The sequence below is a fragment of the Lactuca sativa genome, chromosome 3 (assembly GCF_002870075.4).
Source record: "Lactuca sativa cultivar Salinas chromosome 3, Lsat_Salinas_v11, whole genome shotgun sequence".
Taxonomy (NCBI): Eukaryota; Viridiplantae; Streptophyta; class Magnoliopsida; order Asterales; family Asteraceae; genus Lactuca; species Lactuca sativa.
The window spans coordinates 260,674,524-260,702,039 of NC_056625.2; the positions used below are offsets into that span (position 1 = coordinate 260,674,524).

At 34.5% G+C, this 27,516-nt stretch overlaps 1 protein-coding gene and 1 long non-coding RNA gene across 2 annotated transcripts; both read left to right on the forward strand.

Annotated features, from left to right (window-relative positions):
* Positions 1-7,280: 7,280 nt before the first annotated feature.
* Positions 7,281-9,313, forward strand: LOC111911650 (anthocyanidin 3-O-glucosyltransferase 2). Its single transcript, XM_023907401.3, has one exon. It carries the CDS (start codon positions 7,463-7,465, stop codon positions 8,942-8,944), a length of 1,482 nt encoding a protein of 493 aa, XP_023763169.2. The 5' UTR covers positions 7,281-7,462; the 3' UTR covers positions 8,945-9,313.
* A 12,336-nt stretch (positions 9,314-21,649) lies between these two features.
* On the forward strand, positions 21,650-23,783 carry LOC128133088 (uncharacterized). Its single transcript, XR_008231285.1, has 3 exons — positions 21,650-21,872; positions 22,010-22,126; positions 22,677-23,783. It is a non-coding gene; the product is annotated as an uncharacterized LOC128133088 (long non-coding RNA).
* Positions 23,784-27,516: the final 3,733 nt, after the last annotated feature.

Here is a 27,516-nt window from a genome sequence, read left to right on the forward strand (position 1 = left end):
TCGCATCACACTATGTTTTCCGCACATGAGATCTTTGGGATTACACTCTGATATGGTTTTATGATAATATGTTTTGATTACTGGCACTTTGGTTTGACACGAGATATTATTATGAATGTTTTTATACTGATGGTTTATGTAATAACTTATTTAAAAATGAAATTTTGGCCTTGAATTTTGGGGATGTTACATAACTACTTAACTAACTAAAATGCACCTAGGCAGTGTACCTAGTCAAATTATAGAATAGTTTGAGTAAGTCGGGTGTCAATCACAGGGAACGGTTTTAACTAATTAATCTACTTACTATTAAATTAACCTAATTTCTAATAAAGGAAGGGGTTTTATCTAATTTTGAAAGTTTAGAAAAACTTAATTCATTAACACAAATTCAATCAATAAACAAAACACTTCTGTTAATTCGAATCCACTTTCCCTTAATGGTTTATAAATTAGTTATGACAATTAATGTTGGTTACCAATTAAGATAGTATTAGCAATTTAGTTCTAAATTTACTAATGTTAATTAATTCATGTAAGTCTATGTATGGTCACACAATAGTCAACACATAATAAATTATTGAATATGATTGGAGCCATGTAAGATTGATTTGGAAAACACACTTACGGTCATAATATGAGTTCTCTAGCACAACTTAATTCAACAGTTCAATTACTTATCTAAGATTGGTTTGATCTTAGCTCTAATAAGCTAGTATTCATTGAATTGTTAGGTATTCAAATTCATGCAACTTCATATTCACTAACTACACAGAACAAGAATTTAAAGCAATCAAACATTAAATCAAACATGCTAGGTTCAATCAATCAAACACAAGTCATACCCAACAAATAAAGTCAAATCTAAAGTATTAACACCATGAGTTCCAGCTTCATTTAGCTAACAGAAGCATCTAGATTTAGCTGCAAATTCTAGCAAATAAATAATCACAAGTCATATTTAAGAGCATAATTAAATGTACCAAATCTAAAATCAAGTTATGAACTTCTCTTCTCCCTTGGTGTTGAAAGTTAATTCCAAACTTCTTCTCCCTCTGAATTTCGCTTCCAGGAACCCTCCAAGTTGGCCAAAAGTCCCCAAAGTCGTAATGATTAAGAATATATATAGTTGTTCTAAAATTCGCTCTCACGTCGTGAATGCGTATGACTCATGACGTGAATTCAGTAGATATCCGTGTTCTACAAGGATTCCTCCTCTGCGATGTTAATCTTCTAGAATATTCGTACTCACATCGTGAACCCTAAATATTTACGTCGTGAGTTTAGCTTTAACGTGGGTTTCCATTCTTTTAAGTTTCCAAGCCTCCAAAGTTCCATGCTTTGTCATTTTGAGTCCATTTTCTTCAAGAATGCTTATATTTGGCTGCAAAGTACAATTAAAGCTTATAAGTATCATTATTCATTGCAAATAGCCAAAATATTAATGAAATTATAAGTAAATACTGCCTAAAAACATGTATAAATATGGAAATATCAATATATATATATATATATATATATATATATATATATATATATATATATATATATTACATCATATCTTAATACTTTTAGCTATTATTAAGCTTATTATATCAAAAATGTACTTAATCTATTATATTTACCAAAAGGCTTATAGCCCAGCGGTATCAGGTGGTGCCCTCCCTCTTTGAGGTCGAGGGTTCAAGTCCTGTAATCTATTATATTTTGTTATGTAGCGTAAAAGACATGCTTAGAAGAAATATGGAAGCTAGAAGCAGGAAAATGCGAGCTTAAGCAAGTCGAAGACACAAAAATAATATTGTTGGACAACTTGACCACTTGTTAGGATTTTGGTCATATCTCATGACTCGTAACTCCAATTAACGTGATTCAAAATAATCTGAAAACTAGACACAATTTTAGACAACGTTCATGTTTTGAGAAAATGATGATTCTCGATAACCATGTCATGATGATAAATTGTAAATATAAATTTTAGTTTAACTTAAACAACGAAAAAAAAATTATAAATACTTAAAAGTGATAAACTGTAATGTCTTTCTAATATTGATTACAAATTGGTTATTAAGGTTAAAGTAATTATCAAACCTAAAGTGTAACATAGATAAACTAAATTTCAATTTTAAAATAATATATTTACTTCTACTTATAAAGTTATGTCTTTAACTTTTAACATATTATACTTAATTTTTTAGATTTAAAATTTGTTGTATGTAAATAATTATTAGTTTAAAGCTACAACTTCTGAATAGTTACAAAATACTTAAATTATTAGTTTGAATATAACATTATAGTGTCAGCTTAAATATAATTTTAGTTCCACTTAAAAAACCAAAGAATATTTTGTAAATAGTTAAAAGTGATAAATTGTAGTAATAAATGAAAAAACTAAATTGTAATTTCAATTTAACTAAAATATTTCATAAATATATTTTTATAAGCGTTAAAAGTTTTCAAATAAGTAGCTTAAAATAACTTAAAATAACAATAGTTAAAAAAACTCTATATAAATGATTATATTGTTACCTTTAAAATAAAAAAACAATGTTTGATGTTTTAAATAATTATAATGATAGAAATTAAAACATTAACCAAATAAATTTTAAAAGATTAATTAACAATAACAACAACTATAAATAACATTATATATTATATTTAATTTTATTCATGTGTAACTTGCGGATAGAAGTCATTCAAACGATTGATATTATGCAGTTATAATAAATGTATATATTATCATATAATTCAAAATAATCAATATATTATATCAATTACTATATGCATTATTATATCAAATTTAACAACAACGTTATTGTTATATAAAAAAACCTTATATCTGTAAAGACTTCAAATATATAGGTATTTCTACGCAACGCGCGATCATTCACCTAGTATACTTATAAATGAAACATTTTTCCTTTCACCACATTCATTTGAAACGCCCATGACTTTTCGGTTTCTTTCTAATAATGATTATAAATTGGTTAATCAGGTTAAATAAATATCAAATCTAAAGTGTAATCTTATATAAACTAAATTTTAATATTAAATTAATATATTTTCTTCTACTTATAAAGTTATGTTTTTAACTTTTAACATATTATAATTAATTTATTAGGTCTAATATGTTGTTGTATGTAAACTATTATAATTTTAAAGCTACAACTTTTGAACAATTTGTATAAAATAATTAAGTTGTTAATTTAAATATACTTAATTTATTAGATTTAATATGTTGTTGTATGTATATCATTATCAGTTCAAAGCTACAAGTTTTGAACAATCTGGACAAAATACTTAAATTGTTGATTTAAATATAACATTATAAGGTCAACTTCAATATAAATTTCAATTTCACTAAAAAAACCCAAAGAATATTTTACGAATACTTAAAAGTGATAAATTGTAGTACTAAATGTAAAAACTAAATTGTAATATCAATTTAACTAAAATATTTTCTAAATATATTTTTATAATCGTTAAAAGATTTCAAATAAGTAGCTTAAAATAACTTATAATAACAAAAGTTAAAAGTAACTCTATTTTAATGATTATACTGTTACCTTTAAAAAAAATGTTTGATATTTTAAATAATTACAATGATAGAAATTAAAACGTTAAGCAAATAAATTTTTAAAAATTATATCAATTATCATTTTAAAGCTACACTCTTTGAACAGTTTGGATAAAATATGTAAATTGTTAATTTAAATATAATATTATAGGGTCAACTTAAATATAATTTTTAGTTCAACTCAAACAACCTAAAGAATATTCTGTAAATAGTTAAAAAAAATAAATTGTAGTGTCTTTTTAAGTTGATTAACAATGCTAAATAAATATCAAACATAAAGTGTAATAATAAATAAACTAAATTTCAATATTAAAATAATATCTTTACTTCTATTATAAAGTTATATCTTTAACTTTTAATATATTATACTTAATTTAATAGATTTAATATATTATTGTATGTAAATCATTATCAGTTTAAAACTATATTTTTTGAATAGTTTGAATAAAATACTTAAATTGTTAATTTAAATATAACATTACACAATCAACTAAAAATATAAATTTTAGTTCCACTTAAAAAAACCTAAAGAATATTTTATGAATAGTTATAAGTGAGAAATTGTAGTGCTAAATGCAAAAACTAAATTGTAATATTAATTTAACTAAAATATTTCCTAAAGATATTTTTATAATCATTAAAAAATTTTAAATAAATATGTTACAATAACAATAGTTAAAAATAACACTATATAAATGATCATATTGTTATTTTTTAAAACAAAAAACAATGTTTGATGTTTTAAATAGTTACAATGATAGAAATTAAAACGTTAAGCTAATAAATTTTAAAAAATTAATTAAAAATAACAACTATAAATAACATTAAACATATATTATTTTTTATTTTCATTCGTGAGTAACCCGCGTGTAGAGATCATTCAAATGATTAAGATTTTCCAGTTTATATATATATATATATATATATATATATATATATATATATATATATATATATATATGCATATAATTCAAAATAATCAATATATTATATTAACTTAATATACAAACTATTATATCAAAATTTACAACAACGTTATTGTTATATTTAATAAACATAACAATAACAACAACTACAAATAACATTAAACCATATATTATATTTAATTTTATTCATAAGTAACTCGCGGATAAAAGTTATTTAAACGATTGAGATTATTCAATTATAATAGATGTATATATCATCATATAATTCAAAATGATCAATATATTATATCAATTTAGTATACAAATTATTATATCAAACTTAACAACATTATTGTTATATTAAAAAAACATATATTTGTAAAGATGTCAAGTATATAGGTCTTTCTGTGCAACGCGCGAACATTCGCCTAGTTATACATACACTTATACAATTGAATTGAGAACTTAGACTTTGCTTACAAACTTCATCCAAGATACACCAATAATGTATGGTGAATTATCAGCTAAGATTGGAAATTTAGTAAACAAATGTATCACACCACAAAAACACAAAATCTTTATTTCTTCTTTCTCTTATATATAATCCTCATGTGAATCACAATGACTACTAGTATTCTTCAAAACAAAATTGTTCATTAACTCTTTATTATAAATATTCTCCAATATATCATTCTTAGGAGTAATTGTTATTGCCAATAAATTAAATCTTTTTTATAATATTATGGACAAGTGAGACTTTAATACTATCTCAATCACAGAAAATATAAAATTATTACATCTATGAATCCAGATTAAAAGTTTGAACTTTAAATAGATTATAAAAGACTTATTTATATTTAAATTTAATATAACGGTTTAATTAACATTGAAAAACATGTTTTAAATTAAATAGGTGGGTGTTAAATGTGGAAAAACTGAAATTGATTAAAATGTTCTAAATGTGTTTTTAAAGACTTGACCGGGGTGAATTTGTAAATTCAGGAAATTACAATTTAACACCTCGTTCCCGAGTTTAAGAAAAGAAAAGAAAGTAAGGAGAGAAATGAAAGAAAAACAAAATTTTTTCTTTTGTGTTTCCGAATCGAAAAGAAGTAAAAGGAAAATTAACCATTTTTTTCTTTCTTTTCAAATCCTTCCAAACCGGAAGGAAAGTTAGAAGGGAAAGTTATCATTCAATTTGGTTCCATTTCCTTCCACTTCCTTCCTTTAATGAAAATCGGAAAAATTAATTTTTTTTATTTTCTTCTCATTTCTACTTATTTTCTTTCTTTTTCCTCGTTAAGTTGAACTTAGAATGGGGGTGAGAAATTGTAAAAGACGATGCTTTTTTTAGCATTATTTAAGGGACCATTAACTTCACTTTAAAAACTAAAAAGCAAATGGTGAATCATGAGGCGTAAAAACAAAAAGAAAAAAAGATTGAACGTAAATCTCAAAGTCAGATCAGTTTGGAGAAAAAGTTGGAGGCGCGCCTCCAAAGCCATATAAGCTAAAATACATTTTCTCTTTGTTTAGAGAAAATAATATATTATTTAAATTGATTTTATAATTCTATTAAAATCAAAGCCCTATTTTTCTTCGATGATCTGTCACACCTCATGTACACCCTCAGGGCTACCCTGGTCTTGAATAACAAATCAAATATTGTGATATCATGGATAATGCCCTGCATATTACATACAAGATCTAACTTTCTATCATCAATCCCGTTCTTTCTACACGAAAGATTAAACCATGGTGTTCTAGGAAAAGATATATTTTCATTAGAAATTTGAAAATTTTCAATCCATTGAATGGGATTACACCTATAATACATGACTACCTTAGAAAAGATTAACAATAACTAAGTAGTGGGAAATCTTTTTGGTGGATGGTTTGTTTTGGTATTTTACAACATTTCTTTTTTATGAAATGTATATTATAAAACGCGCTCATCTAAATTTTGTCATTTAAAAAAATGATTTTTTTTTAAAATTAATTGTTACAAGAGAAAACTAAAAGTATAATTTTTTTTAGGTATTTTTTCCAAAAATATGATATATATATATATATATATATATATATATATATATATATATATATATATATATATATATATAACAAAAATATAATATTATATTTAAAATTTAAAATTTATTATCAAAAATTAAAATGAAATATTATTTAACATGTATCAAAAAGTAAATTAATTAAATAATATTAAAATTTTAAAGTTTAACTCATGAGAAATTAGACAATACAATAAAATATTATTTTATTAAAAGTATTGGTTGTATTAAAAATATTTTTAAAAATTACTTAATTTATATGGTTGAATAATTCAAACAAAAATATATCATTTTATATCACGACAAAATCTGATTTTAAGTTCCATTTTACATATTTTGCCTTTAATTAAAGTTGAATGCATATAAAATAACCTAAAAATATCTATAGAAAATATCTAAAAAATCATGCTTTAAATCCGAAGGTATGTGTAATCATTTATTTTTTGTTATCCTTATTTTCTCTTCTTATATCAGTATTTTTTTTTAATATTTATTAAATTATATATTTATTAAAAGATTAGAAAAATATATCAAAATTTATGGTTTTTAATTTCCTTACAAAAATAAGTCTTTTTATTTTTTTTTTTCACCAAAACGCAAGCTGTATATCAGAAAAATCTTTCATTTAAAAAAAATTCAATTTCATACAAATATTACATTTATTTTTATAAAGAAATTAAAATTTTGATATATTTTTTAATCATTTAATAAATATATAATTTAATAAATATTAAAAAAAAGAAAAAAAACAATACTGAGCAGAGAAACTGAGGACAGACCCCCTTATTTTCAACGAGCTACGTGTTCGTTTTGCAAGCAACGAATTGGCTTTAACATCTGTCGATATCTTCTAGAAGAATTGGGCACATAAATGCTAAAACTTCAAACGGAGCATTTGAGAACAAGAAGAAATGGCGAACTCAATTGCAGAGCTCATCTTCATCCCTGCACCAGGGGTCGGTCATATCATGTCCACAATTGAGATCGCAAAACTGCTCGTGACTCGCGACCAACAAATCTCCATTACCGTCCTTGTCATTATCCCGCCCCCTACCTTCGGCTCCGGCTCCGGCTCCCCCATCACCACATACACCCAATCATTAGCTAAGAACACCATGGATCGCATCTCCTTCATTGAACTCCCACAAGACAAAACCCCACCAGTCTCAAAGGCTCCCATAGCTGCCTTCGCTGATTATATCAACAGTCACTGCAAATACGTAAGGAAAATTGTTGCCGATAAGATGAGTCAACCGGATCCGGGTTCGGGTCGGGTTGCCGGGTTGGTCGTCGACATGTTCTGCACTGGGATGATAGATGTGGCAAACGAGTTTAATGTTCCGACATATGTGTTCTTCACTTCTAATGCTGCTTTTCTTGGATTTAAGTTGTACATCCAGACACTCTCTGATGATAAGAACCAAGACGTTCTCGAGTTAAGTAACTCGGATTCCATGATTCCGGTTCCGAGTTTTATCAAACCAGTGCCCACAAAGCTTTTTCCAGGCATATGCCAGACTCGAGAAGGGCTGGAGTTTCTTTTAGGGTCTGCCCGGAAACAGAGAGAGGCGAAAGCAATCATCGTGAATACATTCTTGGAATTGGAAAAACACGCTATCGATTCATTATCGGAAGACAGCACCATTCCAATGGTATATCCGGTGGGCCCTATACTGAACCTAGAAGCCGGTGCCGGAAAAAAGTTGGGTAATGATGACATCATCACCTGGTTGGACACTCAACCGCCTTCCTCGGTGGTGTTCTTGTGTTTTGGGAGCATGGGGAGCTTTGACGAGGTTCAAGTAAAGGAGATAGCAAACGGTTTAGAGCGGAGTGGCCACCGTTTCCTGTGGTCGCTGCGTCGACCTCCGTCAGATCAAACAACAAGATCGCCGAGTGATTACGAGGACCCAGGAACAGTATTGCCGGAAGGATTCCAAGAACGGACTGCCGGAATCGGAAAAGTAACGGGGTGGGTCCCGCAGGTGGCTGTGTTGTCTCATGGTGCAGTCGGAGGATTTGTGTCTCACTGCGGGTGGAACTCGTTGTTGGAGAGCTTGTGGTTTGGTGTACCATCGGCGGCATGGCCAATCTACGCGGAGCAGCAGATTAATGCGTTCGAAATGGTGGTGGAGCTTGGGTTAGGGGTGGAGATTAAGTTGGATTATAAAAATGAGTTTTCTAATCCGGAGACTGATAAAGTCGTAGTCACTGCAGACGAGATTGAAAGTGGGATAAGACGATTGATGGAGGATAAAAAGGTTAGAAAAGAGGTGAAAGAAATGAGGGAGAAGAGCAGAGTGGCTATGGCGGAGGGAGGTTCGTCGTATGCTTCTGTAGGGCGTCTTATTGTGGACTTTAAACGAAACGTCTTAGGACATACGGAGTTGTGAAAGATGGTGTGGGATGCCTTGTGGTACCACAAGAATCTGTGGGCTCAGGGCTGTGTGTACTTTCAAAGCTGCTTACGCATCCTACCTTTAAAGCTTATGATTTGGTTAGTTGTAACTTGCATATTTGTATGTGAATAGAGTGCATGGGAGATTAGAGTTGGAATTGAAAGGAGAAAAAAGTTTGTGATGCGACGCTATATGCCATATGGGTTGAAAATTTGAAATGATGGGAGGAATGAACTCTCTCGACTCTTCTAAGATCCTAAGTTCTTTTTAAAGTGTTAGGTGTAAGAACTGAACCACATACCACATATGTAATCATCTAACATCAAAGAGAGAAAATAAAATTTAATATATATCCTTTTCTCATGTTCTTTAGATTATGTACCTAATGATTATTTTCAAAGATATGATATCGTTACCTAACTTACATCATTGAAGAAGGATGTATCACTGTGTCTAGCTGATAGCACGTGTTCGTCAAACTAGCGGGTAGCTTATAGCTTGTAGCGTTTTGTTAAACACTATAAAAAGTAACATTTAGATTTGGAACGTTTTGTTTAAACTAAACATTAGAAGTTTGTATTGTCAAACGAGACTTTTTGTGCACTGTCAAACAAGGCTTTCTGTTCAAAATGAAGCGTTTTGTCAAACGCTCGAAGCTAGAAACTCTGAAACGCCCCAAACGTTCCGTACATAACACGCCTCACATGAAGTAACATTTGGATTTGAAACATTTTGTTTAAACTAAACTTTAGAAGCTTGTAGTGCCTTGTTTTGTCAAACGCTAGAATCTAGAAGCTCACAAACGCTCCGTGTCGAACATGCTGTAACACTAAAAAATTTCAACCAAAAATTTTCATTTTTAAAACACATAAAAGCTCATGTCATATTTCTCAAAACCATAATTGTCTCAAATGTCAAACAGAATCCACAAAATACATGATAGAATCCTAGAATCCTCAAACATAGTCTCGACTCTCGACAGATGTGTATAGTCAAGTCAACGCCTTTCCCGCGATCCTAAGAAGTACCCGAAATACATAACACACAACACAGTAAACACGAAGCTTAGTGAGTTCCCCAAAATACCACATACACAAATAAGAAGCCTCTCGTGGCTATAACTCGGCATGGACCCTCCGGTCTCACGCGTCTCCGTGAAGAACCTCCAGTGTCGCGGCTCGGTGTGGACCCTCCGGTCATGTGTCTCAGTGAGGACCCTCCGGTCTCACAATTCGGGTTGGACACTCCAGTCCTATATCTCAATGAGGACCCTCCAGTCTCACAACTTGGTTTGGACCCTCCGGTCTGATCTCAGTAAAACACAGAATAATATAACATATATCACAAAGACAAAATGCATAATATCACATAACTCAATATAAGCACATAGGACCCTCCGATTGATAACTCAACTAAGACCCTCCGGTCACTTGGCATTACCACTCTGATAAGTATAGTGAGAAGATTCACCTCGGAAGTAAGCAAGTAGATCTAGCACCCCACGAACAGTCTAGACTCCGCCTACATAATAATACAATTATCTCTAATAAGAAAATTGTAATAATCACTTGATATGCTAAGCTAACTTCTCCACTAAATCTTAGAAAGGGTGAAAAGACCATTTTCCCCCTCCATGGTCTCTGAAGTCTACAGTTGACCAAACCCTAAAAGTCAACGAAAGCCAACGCTCCACTCAACAATCCATGTTGACTAAACTCATCGAGTGCACCCAAGCAACTCGTCGAGTTCCTTAGTTTTCTCTGGAAATATCGGGAAAATCCAACTCAACTCGTCGAGTTGTCTCATCAACTCGCCGAGTTGTAGCGATTACAGTCCATCAGGGAAAACCCTAGCTGACTCGTCGAGTTGACTCATGCACTCACCGAGTCCCCCTAACCAGTTTCTCATTCAGACGATTCTAAGCAGAATTAAGGCCCCAAACTCTAGATCTAGCCTCCTAAGGTGGAAATACCACGTAAAGCTGCAAGCATTACGTCCATGAATGACATCTAGGGCTTGAAATGCCAACATAAGCTCTATATAGGGTTAGATGCATAAAAGCTTGCCTCTAGCTTAATAAAGCTTGGATCTTTGGGCTCATAAGAAATCATACAGTCCAGATCCGAGGTTTTAGTCTCATGACATGCTTAACTGACTAAATGACTAAAAGATGGATGGGAGAAAACTCTAAAACTCCCTAGAATGAGATCTATCAAAAGAAATGATTAAGGTGGTAGCTTTTTATCTCCAACAGAAGCTAATCACTGAAGACCACTTACTCCAACAGTCCCTCTTGGATCCAATCCGCGTTGCTCTGCAAATCTCATAGGAGTCGGGATGTTACAATTCTTCCCCACTAGAATCAGACTTCGCCCTCGAAGTCATCTTCTAGAAACAACACTGGGTACTGCTCCTGCATCTCAGACTCTAGCTCCCAGGTCCACTCGGACCCCTTCTGATGTTGACACTGGACCTGAACTAGGGGCACCTCTTTATCCCTTAAGACCTTCACCATCCTATCCAAGATCGCTATCGGCCTCTTGACGTAGTTCAGGCTTTCATCAACCTAAATGTCCTCTAAAGGAACCATTGCCGTCTCATCGGCTACACACTTCCTCAACCGAGACACGTAGAAGGTGTTGTGAATCTGGCTTAACTCTGAAGGCAACTCCAATGTATAAGCTACCTTACCTACTCGTGCTATTACCCTGAAGGGACCAATGTATCTAGGGCCAAGCTTGCCCCGTTTCCTGAATCTGATCACCCCCTTCCATGGGGATACCTTTAGGAGGACAAAATCTCCGACCTGAAACTCTAACTTTGAATGACGCCGGTCGGCGTAACTCTTCTGATGACTCTGGGATGTCAGTAACCTTTGTCTGGCCTGCTGGATCTGCTCTGTCATCTTGAGCATTATCTTAGTGCCCCCATCAATCTCTGACCTACCTCTCCCCAACAGATGGGAGTCCGAAACCTCCTCCCATATAAGAGCTCAAAGGGAGGCATACCAATGCTGGAATGATGGCTGTTGTTGTATGAAAATTCAGCCAAGGGAAAATAAATGTCCCAACTTCCATCGAAGTCCGTAACACATGCTCGCAGCATGTCCTCGAGCATCTGAATCGTCCGCTCACTCTGCCCGTCGGTCTGTGGGTTATATGTGGTACTGAAGTGCAACCGGGTACCCAACTCCTCATGAAACTTCTTCCAGAACCTAGATGTAAAACACACACCTCGGTCCGACACTATCGATGTCGGCACTCCATGTCGTGCCACCACTTCTCGCACGTAGATCTCGGCCAATTTCTCTGTAGAAGAGCTCTCACTGATAGCTAGGAAGTGAACACTCTTCGTCAACCGGTCTATAATCACCCATATCGCATTGACACCTCGCGCAGTCCTCGGTAATTTGGTGATAAAATCCATGGAGATCTGTTCCTATTTCCACTAGAGAATCTCTAGAGGCTGCAACGGGCCATGTGGTCGCTGGTGCTCCGCCTTGACCTGACAACAGGTCAGGCATCTCTCAACTAACCATGCCACATCTATCTTCATGCGTGGCCACCAATAATCCCTTTTCAAATCCAAATACATCTTAGTGGCCCCGTATGGATCGAGAATCTCGACCGATGGTCCTCCTCCATCAGAATATATCAAGCTCCACCTGTATAAGGCACCCAAATCCTCCCGTAGAAAGTTATAAGCCCCCGACTATCCGTCCAAAACTCAGAAATCTGCCCGATCACCCGCTCTCTCTTACAATTCTCTGGTCTTGCTGCCACCATCCGGGCCTCTTGGATGGTATCTAAGACTAGATTCATCATCGTCATCCTCATGCATATGTTCGGATCGGAGCACTCACTGCTCTACGACTCAGGGCATCGGCTACCATATTAGCCTTGCTAGAGTGATACAATATCTCATACCTGTAGACTTTCACTACATCTAACCATCTCCTCTGTATCATATTCAGGTTGGGATGATCCATAAGGTACTTCAGACTCTTATGGTCCATATATATGGTACACCGGACACCATAAAGATAGTGGCACCAGTTCTTGAGGGCGAAGACCACCGCCCCCAAATCCAAGTCATGGGTGGGATACCTCGTCTCATGTGGCTTTAACTGCCTCAATGCATATGCTATCATGTGCCCCCTCTGCATCAACACCGCACCCATCCCTTATATATATATATATATATATATATATATATATATATATATATATATATATATATATATATATATGCATCACAGTTAACTACGAAGTCCTCCACTCCCTCAGGAAGGGATAACACTGGAGCTTCGCACAATCTCTGGCGAAGAGTCTCGAATGAGGTCTGCTGCTCAGGCCCCCAGGAAAAAGTAACACCCTTCCTGCTCAATCTGGTAAGACGAACAACAATCTTGGAGAAATCTATGATAAATCTTCGGTAGTAGCCTGCCAGGCCAAGAAAACTCCTGATCTCGGATGGGGACCTCGGCACCTCCCATCGCATAACTGCCTCAATCTTGGCCGGGTCGACCAAAATCCCATTCTGATTAATGAGGTGCCCTAGGAACTTGACCTCTCATAACCAGAACTCGCACTTGGAGAATTTTGCGTAAAGCCTCTCCATCCTCAATACTCTAAGAATCTCCCAAATATGTTCCTCGTGCTGCTCTCTGGACCTCGAGCATACCAGAATATCGTCGATGAACACGATCACTGACCGATCCAACATGGGCCTTCACACCCGGTTCATGAGATCCATGAACGTTGTTGGTGCGTTGGTGAGTCCGAAGAGCATCACCACAAACTCATAGTGCCCATAACGAGTCCTAAAGGCCATCTTCTAGATATCCTCCTCGCAAACTCTCATCTGATGATACCCAGATCTCAAATCAATCTTGGAAAACCAAGATGCCCCATGCAACTAATCGAATAAATCGTCGATCCTCAGTAGTGGATAACGGTTCTTGACCGTCATCTTGTTTAACTCCCGGTATTAGATACACATCTGGTGTGAACCATCCTTCTTCTTGACAAAAAGGATCGACACTCCCAACGGTGAGCTACTTGGTCTAATGAAACCCTTCCCCAGTAGCTCCTGGACCTGTGAGGATAACTCTTACATCTCAAGCGGTGCAAGGCGATAAAGTGCCTTAGCAATAGGTGCCGCACCCGAAACCAAATCGATCTGGAATTCCACCTGCCTTTTGGGAGGCACACCTGGTAACTCCTCGGGGGAAAACATTCGGAAACTCACACACAAGCGAAACATCGGAGATAAAACTCGGCCTCTCAGTGACAACTCTCATATCCTTCATATATGCTAAATATCCCATATATCCTTGCTGCAAACTCTGCCTCTCCTTGGCGGTAGAACAGAAAGCTGATCCAGATCTGGTCCCCTCACCATACAGAGTAAGCACTCCCCCACTAGGGTCTCATATGGTTACCATATGACGCTCACAGTCAGTCACAACTCCAAACCGGCTCAACCAATCCATGCCCACTATGACACATACATCATCCATTGCTATCGACACCAGATCTATCGGGAACTCAACACCGAAAATCTCCAACGCACATCCCTGTAATACATTGGTGGAAAAAACCGCATGCTCGTCATCTATAGAAACCCTCAGTGGTCGACTCAACGCCTCGCGTCTGACACTAATGTGACGACTAAAGGATAAGGACACAAAAGATCGACTCGCACCCGAGTCAAATAACACCAAAGCAGGCACATAACGCACAAGAAAAATACTTATACACAACACAATGTAAGCATAAAAAAATCTCAAAACAACATAAAATAAGGAAATACGTACCAGTAACAACATCAGGCGCGACACGAACCTCTTCCGAGTCAGCTGGAATGCTCTCCTACGAGACCTCGGAGGCTCGACCTTCCACGACCGGCTATCAGTAACATGTAAAGTAGTAGGAGTAGTAGTCTGCGCTGATCCCTAGGTGAGTTGGGGACACTCGACCTTTCAATTGCCCGTCTGGTTGCAGTAAAAGAAAAAAAAAATACCTTGGGGGGCAGTCCCTCACCATATGCCCTTCCTTGCCATATTTGTAGCAAATCCCTGCTCGAAAAGACCCCTCATGGCTCTTGCCGCACTTGCTACAAGTGCGGTTCTTCTGGCCACCAGCTCTCGAATTAGCGGGCGTAGCCTGCTTAGCCACCGGCTGCAACTGTGTCGGTCTCCTATCTCTCCCCTGCTGCTCTCCTTCCTCCCTGTTTTGAATCTCCAACTCAATCTCTCTCCTCCTGGCATTGGTCTGCAACTCAGCCAATGTCCGATAAGACGAGTTTTCCACGAACTCTTGAATGTATCTCCTCAAGATGATTAGATACCGACTCACACATGCCTGCTCAGTGGAAACGTGCTCAGGGCAGAACAACACCCTCTCATGGAACATCCTCGTAATCTCAGTCACTGACTCTGTCTTCTTCTTGGGAGACAGAAACTCTTGTGCCAAATGTTCCCTCTCCACTTGGGGAACATACTTATCTCGAAACAACTTGGTGAACCTCTCCCAAGTTACTGCAACATGATTTTCAGGGGTAAAATCAGTTGTCACAAACTTCCACCAGTCCTTTGCTCCCAAGCGAAGTTGGTTCAGCACGAACCGGACTCTCAGATACTCTGGACATGATCACGTATAAAAACACCCCTCAATGTCGGAGATCCATCTCATGGAAACTATCAGATACCGTGTCCCATCAAACTCTGGTGGCTTTGTGTTGCTGAACTCACGAAACAACAACGAGTCACCTCCCAGTGGCCTGGCTGCAACTATGGCCGTGGTGGCTGCAGCACCAGTAGCCTCCGCAACAGTTCCGTATCGCTCGTTGAATGTCTCAATCAACATGGTCTTAATAGACCCAAACATCTCTAGTATGGCCTCTCGGATAGTTGCGACCACCTTCACATGAATGATCCTGCGGATCTCCTCGTCAGTAGCATCATTTCCCCTGGGGTTTTTACGGGTAATCACCATACTGTCTCTAAAACATAAACACAAAATCATCAGAGAATAGCTCAATACACATACTCACTCGATTACCTACCCCTACACGCTCCTTAGCATCCTAAGATTCTTACTTGGGTCGCATATAGTTCTGGTGTTTTCAGTAGTATACTACCTTCCACATCAACCTGTAGTCGTATCAAGTCCTCCTCTCAGGATCCTAATTCATAGTACTATATCCCTCACAAATCTCAACTACTCTCTTGGTTGATTCCTCAATGCTCATCTATGTATCTCTCCTAGATTACTCAAACTCTCTCTAAAAATTCCTGCTATGTTTCTCCCTACTCAGTACACATACAGAGCAAGTAGCATATAAAATCAATCAATAACATACCCTAGGCTATGACAGCATGAATCAGGAAACTCTAGCACTAATTTCTGAAGTACCTAGCCTATTCCCTAGCATGGAACCCTAATATCTCGTAAATATCTGATAATATAAACAAATAATGGTATTTTGGGAAATCACCATTTAGGCTCTGGTTGATTGTACACACTGCTCCGTCTCGTTTTCTCTTTGAAACTCTTACTCATTTTAGAAAATCATTTCTTTTTAGAAAATGTTTCTCAAATCCTCAGTTTGAGTCCGAACGTACCCGGGAGTACATCTGAATCCCTCAAACTAAGGCTCTGATACCAACTTGTAACACTAAAAAATTTCAACCAAATATTCTCATTTTTAAAACACATAAAAACTCATGTCATATTTCTCAAAACCATAATTGTCACAAATGTCAAACAAAATCCACAAAATAAATGATAGAATCCCAGAATCCTCAAACATAGTCTCGACAGATGTGCATAATCAAGCCGACGCCTTCCCGCGATCTTGAGAAGTACCTGAAACACATAACACACATCACGGTAAGCACGACACATAGTAAGTTCCCTAAAATACCATATACACAAATAAAAAGCCTCTCGTGGCTATAACTCGACATGGACCCTCCGTTCTCACGCATCTCGGTGAAGACCCTCAAGTCTCATAGCTCGGTATGGACCCTCCTGTCATGTGTCTCAGTGAGGACCCTCCGGTATCATAGCTCGAGTTGGACCCTCCATTCCTATATCTCAGTGAGGACCTTCCAGTCTCACAACTCGGTTTGGACCCTCCGGTCCGATCTCAATAAAACAAAGAATAACATAACATATATAACAAAGACAAAATGAATAATATCACATAACTCAATATAAGCACATAGGACCCTCCCGTCGATAACTCAACTAAGAGCCTCGTGGTGACTCGACATTACCACCCATGTAAGTATAGTGAGAAGACTCACCTCGGAAGTAAGCAAGTAGATCTAGCACCCCACGAACAGTCTAGACTTCTCCTACATAATAATCTAATTATCTCTAATAGGAAAATTGTAATAATCATTTGGTATGATAAGCTAACTTCTCCACTAAATCTCAGAAAGGGTGAAAAGACCATTTTACCCTTCCATGGTCTCTAAAGTCCACAGTTGACCAAACCCTAAAAGTTAACGAAAGTTAATGCTCCAGTCAACAGTCCATGTTGACTAAACTCGTCGAGTGCACCCAAGCAACTCGTCGAGTTCCTTCATTTTCTCTAAAAATATCGGGAAAAACCAACTCAACTCGTCGAGTTGTCTCATCAACTCGCCGAGTTGTAGCGCGTATAGTCCATCGGGGAAAATCCTAGCTGACTCGTCGAGTTGACTCATGCACTCGTTGAGTCCCCCCTAACCAGTTTCTTATTCAGACGATTCTAAGCAGAATTGAGGTCCCAAACTCTAGATCTAGCCTCCCAAGGCTGAAATATCACATAAAGCTGCAAGCTTTATGTCCATGCATGACATCTAGGGCTCGTAATGGCAACATAAGCTCTATATACGGTTAGATGCATAAAAGCTTTCCTCTAGCTTAATAAAGCTTGGATCTTTGGGCTCATAAGACCTCCTACAGTCCAGATCTAAGATTTCAATCTCATGACATGCTTAACTGAGTAAATGACCAAAAGATGGATGAGAGAAAACCCTAAAACTCCCTATAATTAGATCTAACAAAAGAAATGATCAAGATGGTAGCTTTTTACCTCCAACAGAAGCTAATCACTAAAGACTACTTGCTCCAATAGTCCCTCATCGATCCAATCCACGTTGCTCTCCATATCTCCGGGGAGTCGGGATGTTACACATGCCCTTGTATTGAATGGTCATTTAGTCCAAAATTTCCATTTAACGTATATGAAAATTGCTTTGGATGAGTACAAAATACCCTTTTTAAAAAATGTTAATCTAGAGAACAATTTGAAAGTTCATAAAATTCCATTTTTGTTAGAGTAATTTATATAACTGCTCTATAGAAGCAAATTTTGGTAAAAAAAACCCTTCCATTAAATAGATGGTTATATATTTTTATTAAAATATAATAAAATGACAATTTTATCCTTTATATATTTTTTCTCCTTCTCTTTTTAAAATCAAATTGTATTTTCTGTATCCATTATTATATTAATTTTAATGATATAATAACACCAAGAACTCAAGTTTAAGTTGTGTGGTGATTGCCCTCAATGCTAATGGTTATCTCCAAGAATCAACAAATGAATGAAGCTATGTTACGATGGTACTCGGATAGAGATGACAGTCTCTTTGATGTATTCAAGTTAGCCATAATAGAATCGACATGAACACATAAAAGAATATGAATGGAAAATAGAAATCAAGACCTAGTTGCGAAACCTAGATTGTTGCTTCTCCAATATGTAGTGGCGAGCACCACCATTACCCATTCCGAGAAAGTCCCTAAACCTCTCCTCACATTATATTTATGCAAATATGAAAGGGGGAGATAACTTGCATATATAAGTCTAGTATCTATGTGACCTCTTTTTGCGTTTCTAAATCGTATTCAGATGGGGGAGATAACTTGCATATATAAGTCTAGTATCTATGTGACCCCTCGTTGCATTTCTAAATCGTATTCAGATCGATAAAAAATACAACTAAATATAAGTAGAGCTTCTAATAACACAGAGAACTATGTGCCAACAAAAAAATTCGAACAATCACCTAAGTTTTCCTTTGGTTCTAAATAGCTATAAATGGATTTTAAATTTATTTTCTCAAACTTTCACATAATATTTCTTTGGATCTTGCTACCACAATGTTTGATAAAAATCAAGCTAAATATAAGTAGAGCTTACAATAATTCAGAGAACTATATGCCAATGCAAAATTTTGAACAATCACCTAAGTACTCATTTGATTCTAAATAACTATAGATGGATTTTAAATTTATTTTCTCGAACTTCACATAATATTTGTTTGCAACAAAATAACATTAAAATGGAATCTAAAAGTTGACATAATTGATTGAATATGCTTTTGATCACAGTCGTAACAGAATTTCATTTAATTTCCACCGATCATAGATCCAACTACTATACTTTTCAAAGTGCATTGATACTGGAAATAATTAACGAATAATAAAGTTGGTTGTTTTTCTTAATCTCACATTGGTGGGAGAGAAATTTAAAGAGTGTTTATAAGCTTATTGTCACATACTCAAGTTCGATAACATTTTTTCCCCATACGACATCCCGAGGTCCCTTATAAAACCTAACACCAGTCATCCCAGATTACATATGCTAACTGGTTTCATATTTCCATAGGCTTATCAGGTGTCACACCTGTAGTCGGCGGTGAAAATGTTGGACTGTGCGGCGTAGGGACATTGGATTACGATGACAGATAAATTGAATAATACACAAAATTATAACACAAACATTACTTTTATTTAACATATATTATTTCAGGGTTAAATTGTTTGGAGTTCAAACATACATCCTATTAATAACTAAACATAAAACAAACTAAAACAACTTCCAACAACTTCCTTGATGACTTCCCTCCTTCCATCACCACACTCATCTTTATGAGAAAACATGTATTTTGAAAACATCAACATAAAGTTGGTGAGTTCAAAAGTTTTTATAGTTATCTGCTTTATGATTTTTATTTAATTTGGATTCCCTTTTAATTTAAAAATCTTTCTTTTTAGGACATAATATCTATCCTAAACTTTTAATTTTTTTATCGAATCATTTTATATCGAATCATACAACTATTTGAAGGCGTCCCTCTAGGCAGTTTAAATTAAGATTTTCCAAACAGCATTACCATGAGCCCCTATAATCGATGTTGTGGACCTATAAATAAAGCCAACACGACGCTTCATCGGACATCGAAAAATATTACTTTTATACTTAAGAAAGTTATTCTGTTGGGATTGTAGCTAGCAATCGCAGGGGGGGGGGGTGCTAGTCCTTTATAAATCTATACATATCTTTTTGGATCTTGCAAGGTTAACGATTATAGGTTTGGGGTTTAGCCAAATTTAATCAGACTATAGGATGAATAATAAAAATTCACTAGCGCATTTGTATTAAATCTTAAGTATGATTATCGTTTTATATTTTTTAGTTGATGTTCGTTTTATATCATAATTACTCACATATACACTTAACTCTATATGCAATAATTATCTTTTGATAGATTTTATTTGATAGGTTATGGTACACTTAAGTAGATTGTCTATCCTTACATTTTCTTCCATAATTTATTATATATATATATATATATATATATATATATATATATATATATATATATATATATATATATATATATATATATATATATATATATATATAAGGTTAGGTTCATTTGAGACAAGTCTAATTTTGTTAGACCGTGAGACCATTTTTTTCTAGTGAAATATTATAATATTCTGTTATTCAAAAAAATATAATATAAGCAATATTATGATATTCTAAAACAATATTTTAACAAATTTTACACTGAAATATTCTAAAAGCGTATAATGTTAGAATATATATATATATATATATATATATATATATATATATATATATATATATATATATATATATATATATATATATATATATAAAACTTGGCCTCTAACATGAATAGTGAACTGGTGAACACTTTGGCAAAAATGGTCCCTTGATTATAGAATTTGGTATAGGGGTATTTTGTGGAAAATATTCTATTCTGTGTCCACGTGTTGTTCATCGTGCCTGGTTTCACTTCCATCTTTATCTCTTATCTGAACTGTATTATTTCTGTTCGTATAGTATCATAGATATTTAGTACCGATCAAATTTGAGAATCATCTGATCGGAACCTCCTAAAATCCTAGAATTTCTTCAAATATCATCTCCACAAAACCCTTCGCACCCTCCCGTTCATCCCGTTTAATCTCAGTTTGACCATTTTTTTTACCATTCATCTTCTACAGACTAAAACCGTTCGACCCTAGAAGCACAATCCACCAGCGACTGAAGCGAAGTTTGATATAAGGTGGTCACACGGTTTCGACACAGTGGAGATAAGCGTACGAAGTTGCCTGGACAAACTGCCGAGAATTGAGAGATGAACGAAGAGGCTAAGGATTGCAGAAGCGGACTTGAACTCGGACGGTGGTTACGCTTCCAATCTTTAGTATTACAGTTCAGGTATATCGATTTATGGTTTGTCTCCTTTTGCCCTCTTCTACTTCTTCTCTGTTGATGGCGTTGTTTGATTTGGCCTGCTGGGTTTATTTGTTTTGTTAGGGTATCGATTTGTCTCCGTCTTCTACTTTACTTTGCAGTTCCTATTCTAAAGCAAGTCAATTGCGCAGAACGAAGAGGAACACGGTAAGTTTTCCGAGATCCTGATTGTTCTATCTATCTACCCACTCCGATTCTCTCACCTAATATCTTCCTGATTGTGATGATATCTGCTATCTGTATTTGCAAGGACAATCAGGTCAATTTGGTCCCCATTGGAACAACAAAAGGGGAAAAGTTGGCTTAAATTTCATATGTTTATCTAAATTCAAACAAACATAGAAAGGTGATTTGCTTTTTGTTTTTTTGCTTTTCGAATTTCAAGGCATGCTGTCTTTTTTTTCTATTTAGAAGTTAGAATCTAATGTAGGGTTCTTTGTTTTTCGATGACATTTCTATGTTGTTGTCTGGTCACCGGAACAGAAAAGAAGTGGTTGGCAGGCGATGGGGATGGTGCCAACGTCTACCCTGAGTTCATCGATCCTATGATACCGATTGACACCGAAGAAGTTGAGGAAAACGATTCTGATTGTCATTCAGGTAAACCCTCAATCTGGTTCTGAGATAGTGAATGGTGTTCAGACCTAGAAAACCATACTAAATTCAAATTTGATATTGTGGAAATTCTTGATGTACATGCTAATGCTAGTGTATCTATTGCTTTATTGGTCAAATTCAAAGGGTTTGTAAGTCGTTTTAACAAAACAACTTTGGGAGGACTAAATGACCGAAAAATCCTTGGAAATGGAATAAGGTCTGAAATGGAATAAATTTTGCTTTTAGGAAGTTTTATGAAGTTATTCTATAATTGTTTTCTTAGAAATTTTAAACACACTCATAACTTTTACATGTTAGAAAATTAGCATTCGGAAGACTTTAAGTAAGCTCTAAAGACATTTCAGCCATCCATTTTAGATACTTTAATTATAGATTTAAGCAAAATACGTACAACATAACAAGAATCCATTTATTGTTCTTTAGATCAAATAGGAGATGAAGCCACATGTTTCATTTGCCTTGTAAATTCCATTTATTTTTTATCAACTTATCTCACTTTCATTTAATGTTAGTTTTTTTAATTTGTTTGCAGGCAGTTGTTTGAATAGGACATCAAGAAGGTGTAAAAGGGTATTGGAAGGGCACTAAGGATGATAGAAGATTATGTGGATCTCAAATCAGGTGCTAAAATGTCTGTTTTTATCAGTTTTTTTGGCATATTTTACTGTTCTTGTATGTAATGATTTTAGAAGCTCTAACCGAATTAAAAAGATATGTTGACTATTGGCTTAGGTTTCTATTTTTTGTGTATTTTCAACTGTAGTTGGATGAATATGGGGAAGAAAACGAAGTATATGGTCTTGAAATGCATCCAAATGGAACAAAAAAGCTTATGGAAGTAGAAATTTATCAATCTTTTCTGTATTTTTCTAATATTCCAGATTTCGTGTCGGTCTTTGAACTTTCCATATTGATTTGCAAACCAGTGATGATTCGAGTAATGGGAAGTAGGGCGATGGAAAAACCTGCAAAGGATGCAAAACACTTGCCAAAAGGGACTCAACTTCCTAGGTGACTTTATTGATCTAAGTCCATTTTTTTCGTCTACATACATGCTGTCTATTTTCTTTGTTCAGGAGCAACCCTCAGGTAATCCCATGGAGGCTGTCCCATATTAGACGGGGTATTCAGGTTTCATACATTTACCACTTTTAACCTTTGTGAATTGGATACTAAATCTAGATGAGATTAGATGTTTTAAATCTCTGCAATCAAATGACGTAGCTTTCTCTTTGCTTTATGATTTCCTCTCAATTTCAATAGAAATATTGTTGGTTCATGTAACTATACATGTGTCAAACGTGATAGGTCTTTTCTTGGCAGTTCGTAGTATGAATGATCGAAATTAGTGCAGTCATAAGGAAATGAAGAATTGGTTTGCCATGTCTCTTCTTTGGACTAAAAATAATAATAAAAGGTATTATGGTCTTTTTTGGTTACACTTAATTGTGATAGATATTTTCAAGACAGTGTGAAGCTTCGAGTCCATGATTGGCATGGGAAAAGGAGTCTTTGTTGTTTTAAAGATTTGGTGCAATAAAAGTTTTAAGGGGTATTTTTGTAACATGGAACAGTGAAAGAGTTAAAAGGGCATATTAGCTTTTTATTTTAACGTAAGAGAAAGATGGTGGAAAAAGACAAAGAAAGTTTGACTTCTTATTACCTTTAAAAGCTTACTGAGTTGTACTTATTGCATCGTAACATGTAGATTACTTTCAATTTTACTGTTTTGGGGTATTTGGTTCAAAGGACTAACCTGTGTTGTTGTCTGGTCACAGAAACAAAAAAGGATTGCAATTGTCAATGGCGGTAGTGCTGACCACCGGAGATAATTACTGGTCACGAAAAACACATGATTGGTATAAAAATATAATTTTCTCATCTAAGTTGACAGATAGTTTTTAATTGCATGATGTTTTGCTATCTTTTGGCATTTGCTATTTTAGTTATTGGATAGTTGGTATATCTGCAAAGTTAATCAAGGTTAGTTAGTTATTGGTGTTTTACTTTTGGTGAGATTTACCCTTTTCTTTTCTTCCAATAACACAATAATAAACCGTGTAATTTCTTTTAGGAGTGCGTGAAGGTAAATTCAATTCCCCTCATATGTGAACAAAAACTTATGCTAGATAAGGTAACTATGTACAACCATCTATCATGATTGCTAAATTAACATAACATTGATTAAAAATAGATACTTTTTTTTTTTTACTTTTCTAAAGAACCTGGTACCACATACAGGGACCATGTGCAGGACATAAGCATCATATAACTCAAAAAATATTTAAAAGCATCAGCTTCAAATAGAACATACAAGATTCAACTAATATGTAGTGAGTACCTAAAGGAAACTATATCTAAAACCTGCAAAAAATAGAACAGGAACGGTTAAAAAAACAGACAAATATTGAATTTGATGGTACCGAATAAAGATACGAAAAAACATAAACACAGTAAAAGTATTAAACTGAGGGTGCTGTAATTTTTAAAGAATATATGATCTTTAGTTTCTGCATATCTTTTATTTAAGAATTCTTAATCTTTAGTTGAAACCAAGGAAGTTACAAAACCCACTGCATCTCAACAAGACTCTAGGAAAGTCGAAAAGTGGAAAATCAATTTTTTATCGACATAGAAGTATGTATTTAAGAATATGCATAATTCACTTATAATTCATGATATATGACTTTAATTAAGTCCAAAACTCTATTTTTGAGTTTTGGGAGAATATTTCCATATTGACCATTGGATGCATCAATTTAGGTGGGAGAATCTATTAATGGGGTGAACATCGACTGCAGACCCGTATGCTAATGTTGGTGAAGCAGGACTCAGTTTTGAAAGTGAGGAGGTAGCCAAAGCATTTGTTGAGAAGCATGGCTGGGAATATGTGGTATATATGTTCCTACTATTCTTCATGTATTCAAAACAACAAAAAATTAAAGTATAATTGACTGATAAATGTAAAAAAATAGCAAGTTGCTTTTGTTGAGATGTTTGTTACAACATTATACTTTCTAAAATCCATCACATTATAGCAATGTCAATTTTAATGTCCTAATAAGAAGAAATTAGGAAATACAATGTATGCTTGAACCTAGTTTTTCAATATTTATTTGGAACCTTTTAGATCATTTAAAACCTCATAAGGATGGAAACAACTCAAATCTGTCTTTTTGGTCCATTTTTTACACAAACGCCTGAAGATATGCACGGGGTTGATTTCCATGCCCTCAAAATTTCCAAAGTTGACCATCACTACAAAGCACTTATGCTTGAAAATTCTAATTATATACTTTTAATTCTCATCTTTTATAGTTAGTAAATCATATAGATGATTCCATGAATTCAATTTATACTTTATATTGAGGAAAACTTAGTGTTGATGTTGCAGAAACACAACATTTAATAAATGGTCTTCACTGGGCAGTCATTAACTTAAACCCTGGTCGTAACTGAACCTCGGGGAGCGGGGTACCTCAGCTAGTTATAGTTTTACGATGATTAAAATATTAGAATATTTCACTAGAAAAATTGGTCTCATTTTTTCACAAAATTATGTCTCTCAAATGAACTCTTATATATATATATATATATATATATATATATATATATATATATATATATATATATATATATATATATATATATATATATATATCATACATATACAATAATTATGATTATCTTTATAACATGATATTAAGGCAGAGTAAAAACTAAGTACAATGTCTATCCTAAAACTTGACCATCATTACTTCTACATACAATGTTATCTGTCACACCCCCCAAACCAAGGATGGCGGAAACGTCCGGGGATGGAGGACTTTGTTGGATTAGTGTCTAATGCTGTAACTATATTTGGTAAGTACTTGACCCGATTCTGCATGGTCCTTTTGGGCTGCCTTCACCATAGCAACTTGACAGAGTGATTTATAGAGAGAAGAGATATTATTATTAATATATTATAAGAATAATATGTTAAAGGAATAATAATATTATTTGATTAATATAAGTCATAAATTAATTAGGAATTAATTTGGTGACTTAAAGAGATTAATTGAAGTAAGGGGTATAAACTGTCAAATGTGTGATAGTTGTATTTTGAGCTAAGAATCCTTATAGATATAGGGGTGGACGATTTTAGGGATGTGGATCACCTAGAAATCGTCCAAGGCATTATCTGGAAGGAAATTTGGATTGCTTTGAGGCTAAGTTATCCAATTAGGGTTTTAGGGTGAAACCCTAGGCGCTCACAGTATAAATAGACCCTTAGGGTTGAGGAAATCGGCAAACCTTGTTATTGGAGTAACCCTAGAGCCGATTTCCCTCTTCCTCACATATCTCAAATCATCTTCTTGCTAGTTGGTGTTTGTAAGACATTAGAGGAGTGACATTTGTGACTCTAAGCTCCAAGAAGAAGAAGGTTTTCAAGCAAGTAACTCAAGGTATTATTCTAGATCTGTTTTCATATGTTTTGATTGTTAGTTTACATTGGATCTAGCCATGAAAGTCTTGGATATGTTGCATGTTCAATTAGTGAAACCTAGATCCAAGCTATAGGGTTGTATGTGCACATAGGAAAGATCTTATGTCTAAAACCCATCAGACTTTATGTGTAGTATCATAACAACGAGTATAATAGTGCTCAACGGTAATAAAACCATCATAAAAGAATTGAAAAAGGTACATCGTAGTACGTGTTCACATATTTCAAAATCAATTACATTATGATGACAAAATGAAATGTTTGACGTATGAGTGTCCTATTCTAAAAAGCTGTTGTTTATCTGGTTCACTGATTTCCTGAGAATACAAGTAGTTTTGGAAAAAGTATCAACAATTAAGTTGGTGAGTTCATAAGCTTTTGTATGTGGTTTTTGAAATTCTTTCCTCGTAAAAGTAATGTTTGTTACAGAAAATCCAATATTTCCCTTTTAAAATATATTGTAGTCTTAAATGTCAAGACCGAAATGTACAAGTAATTTTCCATACTTAAAGAAATTTATGCAAGTTTAAATCGACATAAAATCGTTTAATTGAAAGTAAAACTCGTAAATCTTATGTTTTGTTAATACCCCATGTGAGTTATTATAACCATGCTAAGACCCAGTCGACCTTGTATATGACGTTCTTCAGGCGTCACAAAGTTAAATGACACTTGTCACCCCTGACCTGCCAGCCGAGCTGTTGCAAGCAGCTTGGGTGCGGGTTTGCCAGACCCAATATAGATCTATACACAATGATCACGCTCTCCCTACAAGAGTCTGTGGTTACAATTTATAGGACTTTTAATGCACTACTTTAGTAGTAACGTGAAGCGAATGTCTCACAAATTTATTCATTAACAGATTTACATGAACTGGACTGAA